The sequence below is a fragment of the Engraulis encrasicolus genome, chromosome 2, assembly GCF_034702125.1.
Source record: "Engraulis encrasicolus isolate BLACKSEA-1 chromosome 2, IST_EnEncr_1.0, whole genome shotgun sequence".
Classification (NCBI taxonomy): domain Eukaryota; kingdom Metazoa; phylum Chordata; class Actinopteri; order Clupeiformes; family Engraulidae; genus Engraulis; species Engraulis encrasicolus.
Window position 1 is genome coordinate 30902036 of NC_085858.1, and position 6481 is coordinate 30908516.

Here is a 6481-nt window from a genome sequence, read left to right on the forward strand (position 1 = left end):
CATGGAGAAGATCCACCGTTTCATGTTTACGTAGAATTTGATGGTGGTGATAAGTATTTGTGAAAAAGGAAACATTTGTGAGTGGACAGCATGAATTCTGAAAAGAAACTTAAAAATATTACACAGTGCGCCTTTAAGGTTTTTTAAAACACCAACAGCACAAGCAGCAGCCATAATAATAACAACAACTCTCTCAAAGTGTTCCCCCATCTGTCCATCATGGCCTAGTTTCTACGCGGAGACACAGGGCCCCTTTCTGGCAGCAGGCTCTTCATCCTGAGGACTTCCGCTTGGTTGGTATATTCATGTTCGGGGTTCACCGCATTGCATGCTATGTAGACGTAATTAACCAGAAGAGTAGCCTGTAAAACTCCATTTCATCCTGCCTCAAGACAGATGCTGCCGGCGCACTGACGTAGAGGGTGTGTCCAGTACAGCTGCTCCTCACTGAAGATGCTTCATCTCGTAAACAGGGTTTCATGTGACTAACTACTACCAGTGAATTTCATTTGAAAGCCGGAGAATGAATTTACTGAAAATTAAAGTATGGGGGAAAACCCCCCCAAATAGGGTCATTTCATAACTCCTATATTTTTAGACATTCCACTGGTGGGGCTACACAACATATGGTCTTTCTGAGACTGTAGTTTATTCAGTTGGTTGTGAGATCAAGGTGTCCTTGGTTAAGGATGGCATAAGGAAGGAATTTGGGAAATGGTCTGAGAGGGCCGATTTGGCAAAAATGGCTGACGAAGGGTTTGAAATGGGTGTGGAATAAGGGTGGAACAATGGATGCTGAAAATCCTGCTGAAAATGGCAGATTGTTGTACAGTGACGTGAGAGCAGGGTACTGGTGGGTCTGATCCTGTAACAGACTCATTTCTGCCTTTCCCCAATACTTACAATTTAACAAAGGAAATGAACCTTTGGAGAGTTTTTATTGTTCATCCCAAAGGCTTTTGGCCACCATGACATGGATGATTAAAAAACGCATTTCCGTAATTTAAATATTTTTTTATACAAAATATGCAGTAATACCCTTTTGACCTCTTCGAGCATAATTGGACCGCAATTAATGCTCTATGGAGCAAGCATGTACACAATGGGCATAAGACAATTCCACACACGCAGGCCATGTTAGTGGCTGGATTGGATGTATTTATTCAGCGACACATTAATTGAAACAACTAATGTTTTCTCTCATACAGGATATTCAAATATTTTTCTCTGTTACATTTCATTAAGATGTTGGGAAACTGAATTTGAGTTAAAGAAGATTTAAAAAAAAAACATTTTGTTAAGGAACGTCAGTAATTATGGCACAGTGTACGTGAATCACCTGGTGAAAAGGGATGTCAACCAGCCCACCGTAACTTTTCTTCAAAAGTCATGAATACACTCATTATAAAACAAGTAGTGCATACACCTTCCGTTTGACCTCTTCTCCTCTCCAAGACAGACCTATCACATTGTAAATACATGAAGAAGGCAACAAAGAGAAGAAAATGGCGAAAGAACATTGGTACACTACGCTCCTCTGCAGAGAACTCTAGAGATATCTTTGGTACTTCTCATGCTTTTCTGGATATGGGCCTGCATTCATAGACAGAGATTCATAGACAGTAGGCCATGGTGTTACTCACTTCAAAGGACCAGAGATCATAGTGTGACCCTGTACAAGAGGTCCCCCATAGATCATATAGTGTGGCCTTATTCAAAGGGCCAAATATCATAGTGTGATTCTCTTTAAAGCAGTTGACTGGTTTGGGCTCTGTGGTCTTTCATTGGCTCCTCACTGCTCACAGTGTGAAGAACGACTCTTTTTCCTTAAGTGTTTTAACTTTAGATTAGGAATACTACTCGGCAATCACCGTCATGGTACGTTTGCGAGTGTTTCGTTACAGAAATAGTTATAGATTCAAAGACGGGGGATCAAAAAATGATATTAAATATGTGTCAGAAAAGCACAGAATTAAAAATATGAATAAAAAAAACCCAAAACGAAACAGACAAACAAACAAACAAACAAACAGAAAATGCCATTCAATGTCACCTTAAAAATGCATTGGGATTCACCATGGTACTTCAGTGCCCCTGCGATGAGTAAAGTAGGTGGAGAGAGCACCAGACCGCACTCCTCTCATCTTACATTCAATATGAACAGTCAATACAATACAGTACTACCGGGCCCAGCTGGCCCGAGGAGGTCACCTGACCACGTCATGAGGTCGCCTGAACAACATCTCGGAGTCTCGCGTTGATTAAAAACAACGTCATCGCCTGACCCCAACAGTTGCAGACAGTTTGAGTGGGTCTGGGGTGAGTGTTCTCGTTGGCCCATCTGTGACGGACTCTGGTGGTGTGTGACTGGACTGGTGGTGTGTGGTGTGTGGTGTGGTATGGTAGGATTGCGTGTGTGTGTGTGTGTGTGTGTGTGTATGCGTGCTAGGTTGGAGGATGCTGGAATGCAGGCTTTCCCTGGCCGGAAGCCCTCTGTCCCACATGTTGCCCTAGTGACAAACTGCAGTGTTGATGTGGACAGGGCTGGACTGCGGGATGGGGAGGGAGGGGAATAGGTGGAGGAGCCGGGAGATGGAGGTGGGCGACGGTGCTGTGGGACTGGGAGATGGGAGACTGTGGTGAGGGGTCAGGGACTGGTCTGTGGGGTGGGAAGGATGATGGGTGGAGGAGATGGGTGGAGGAGATGGGAGATTGTGGTGAGGGGTGAGGGACTGGCCTGTGGGGTGGGAAGGATGGAGGTGGAGGAGATGGGTGGAGAGGGGTGAGGGACTAGGAGATGGAGGTGGAGGAGGAGATGGGTGGAGAGGGGTGAGGGACTGGCTTGTGCTGTGCGGTTGGGAGCATGGGTGGAGGAGGTGGAGGAAATGAAAGATGGTGGTGAGGGGCTAGCCTGTGTGTGTGTGTGGGGGGGAGAATGGAGGTGAGGGGCTGGGCTATGGGATAGAGAACATGGGTGGGGGTGTAGATGGGTGGTGGTGGTGGTGGTGAAGGGGGGGGTGAGCTGTAGGATGGGGGGAAACCTGGGTCCGGTCGGAGATAGCGAGGGTGGGTGAGGAGCTGGGCTGTGGACTCCGACCACAATGAGTCACTCGGGTGGATCATTTGTCCCGGGAGTTTTGTCCATGACGTGCAGCCAAGTGCAGTGGAGGCCTGATGTGGTCTAGTCTACCCTGACCTGCCCTGCCCTGCCCTGCCCTGCCCTGCCAGCCTTGTGGCCTGAACATCTGATATGAAGAGGACTGGTGATGATGACGACGATGGTGATGATGATGCTGCTGAAGTCTTTGTTGTCATTGTCACCGTTCATTCAGGCTCAGCAGGGGAAAAACTCCTCCCCCTCCCGCGGCCCTCGTCACTTCACTATACGAACTCCAGCCCCTCGTACTTGACGTCCCCGATCTTGGTCTCGGGCAGCAGGATCTGGCCGTCCAGCGTGAAGGCCAGGATGTAGGTGGCGATGTGGCCGGCGTCCTCCTCCGACTTGAGCGCCAGGATGACCTGGTCGTCGGTGTTGGGCACGAACTTGAAGGAGGAGAAGCCGTGCGTGGGCACCAGCGGGCCCACGCGGCTCAGCAGGATGTTCTGGAAGTCCGGCGAGCAGTTGAGCAGCAGGTTGGTGCCGCGCCGCTCGTCGGCCGTCTCCTCGTAGCGCTCGCTGCTGGCGCGCCGCGGCAGGAAGAACCAGCGCTGCAGCGAGTCGCTCCACGCCGCCGACTCGTGGATTAGGTAGCCTGCGGAGACACGCATGAGAGAGAGGGAGAGAGGAAGAGGGACAGAGAGAGAGAGAAATTTAACACTGCTTCATTGTATCATTCAAATAATGACAGTAGGAACAACCAGCGTTGCAGAGAGCTCCATGCCACCAACTCATGGATCAGATAGCCTTAGGAGACAGAGAGAGACAGAGATTTAAACTCCTCTATTGTTCTATTATCTATTTTGTAGTTCACATAATTACAGCGAGTGAGAGAGAGTGAATGTAATGGCTGCATTTCACCCTGCACGTGGGGAATGGGGCAATTGTAGCACTGTCTGACACCGGCGACACATGCAGGCGAAATGGGCGTAGCAAAGAGAGGCGAAATTCAGTATTCTATTATGGTAGCTTAGCGGTCAACAGGTCGTAGCAGCGAATCAAATTGATTGAAACATTTATGTTTTTAGGTCGCATGCGATATTAGCTCCTCATTTGCATATTAAAATCGGCCGAATATTTTCCGCTTCGCCCCTGTTCGCTTGCCTTCACCCTACTTTGCTTCCCTCATAGGAATAAATGGCGACGTTGGCAAATTTGAGTGTACGTATGTGTCCCCGGAGTGAGGAGTAGGAGCATGTGGCAATGGTGCCATGATCAAAGTACCTCAGTCACAGAGGGGCATGGAGGATCATGAAGGACTCAATAAAACATTAAGGACACCTCGTAGCTGATGCTTTACGCTCAAGTAAGAGTAGAGACCCTAAATTCAAGCTAAATATACACAGAGGAGAACATCGTGAGCAAACGGGTAACAATAATATTTTTGTAATTAGCATAGTAGAATAGTAGTAGACACCCAATTTAACCCCAGGGAAATTAAGGAAGTAAACAACATGGGGACAAAAAAGCAGAAATGGAGAAGAACGGCAAGAACAAAAAAAAGGGGAAGAGGAAAACAACAGAGCAGATATATTGACGCTTGAGAAATGAAGAAGTACAGCAGGGCGGCTGAGTAATAGAAAAAAAACACTAAGGCACAGCTGAGTCACTGGATGCCACTAGACATTTGAAGTTTCATAACACATCAACACCAAGACTTTCTGGCGTCAGGAGGATGGCTAATGTCTGATTAATCCACACTGGTGAGGAAATACAATCACACCAATTTGTTCTTTAAAGGCTGTTGCATGGAGACCGTAAACTTTATTGTTCACGGGTCAGGGGAAATACCGTGTTGACAACGACATTGTGATCCAGACAGACAGGCAGGCATACACACACACACACACACTTGGAAGTCTGACAGTTTCACAACACATCCAAAGCAAGGACCACGGGGGTCAGTACGATGTCTGACTGGTCACTAACGCAGAGGAGATATGAAAAGGTGAACAGGCAGACTAACACTGACCTCATCAAGACTTTCAGTTACCGTCGTACAGAGATTGACCAATATGCATGTTGGTTTTTTTTTTTTATATATATATTTTTCTATGGGCTTTTATGCCTTTATTTTGACAGGACAGTCGAAGATGGTGACAGGAAGCGAATGGGACAGAGAGACAGGGGAGGATCAGGAAATGACCCCAGCCGGACTCGAACCGGGGTCCCCGTGGGTGGGCATGCAAGCCCAAATGTGGGGGGCTTAGCGCGCTGCGATGCATGTTGTTTTTTGTCATGGCCGATGCAACTCTGATATTCAAAGAGTCAAAGGCAGACTGATTCAGGTTGCCTCCAATATTAAATTGGCTCAATATTCTGCCAAAATGTCGAAAAATGGCAACGCATTGGGCTTCCTCTTCTCTCGTATGAACTCAGTGAGTTTGGTGTGTACAGGGTCATTGTGACACCACGATGTTGACAACATGTTTATGGAACAGATGGATGGGATGGATGTACACACATGCATACACACGTTCCCACACACACACACGCACACCCACCTGGAGGCTGGATGCCTGCGGCGGAGCAGAGGAGGTGGTACTTGCTGACCCAGTTCTGGTGCTGGACGTCCCCATGGAAGCCGATCACCTTGACCCACTGGGGGTCGTTATTGACAAACTCCCCCGAGGTGGTGGTCCACTCCTTACCCAGCCCACCCACGTACAGCTGCTCATCCTTCACCGCCAGCCACTCCGCCTTGAAGCCTGCAGGGGGCGCACACACGCACACACACACACATCAGCAGAACTGACATTAACTTCCAGAATAGACACACATCACTTGTGAAGTTACGGTGGAGTTGTTTCTGTGTGCGTGCGTGTGTGTGTGTGCAAAAACGGTAATTCTCATGGCCACACTCACACTGACACATTCTTAAAACTAAAAGTCTTTTCACACAGCCAGTACAACAACTGAACAACACGGAGAGGAGAGAGGTGTATACTGTACACAGAGAGTTGAGTGGTGAAAGCTGTATTTTATCTGGAGAGGTTTGTGGTAAATTGAAGGCAACTTATCATGGTTTGTGTAGTAGAATACCTCCCTCATGTTCAATTGAAATCTTTTCAACTTGCAATTTGGATTGCAGAAGATGCAGTGTTGTCAGCCCTGTTGCTCTGTCTATTCGGCTCAATTGCACCCTCCTATGGCGAACTCAACTCACTTCCCTCCACTGATTTCATCACAATGAGACTTTGGTCTCACTTGTCCAATTTTTGTTACAGGCTTCATTAGTTACTATATACCTCAAAAGCAACATGAAGGCACTGTATTATTGACATCAATTTTAATCATCATGTCTTTTGTCTTTTTTTGGCCTTT

At 47.4% G+C, this 6481-nt stretch overlaps 1 protein-coding gene across 6 annotated transcripts in view; it reads right to left on the minus strand.

The window, feature by feature from the left end:
* Positions 1-1284: 1284 nt before the first annotated feature.
* Positions 1285-6481, minus strand: part of cant1a (calcium activated nucleotidase 1a) — a 12733-nt gene continuing 7536 nt past the window's right edge. For all 6 annotated transcript variants that reach the window (XM_063186264.1, XM_063186273.1, XM_063186300.1 and 3 more), the window contains 2 exons: positions 5662-5865; positions 1285-3752 (listed from right to left, as the gene is read on the minus strand). In XM_063186264.1, the coding sequence (XP_063042334.1) occupies positions 3382-3752; positions 5662-5865 (575 nt within the window). In that variant the 3' untranslated portion in view covers positions 1285-3381. The remainder of the gene's footprint in view (positions 3753-5661; positions 5866-6481) is intronic.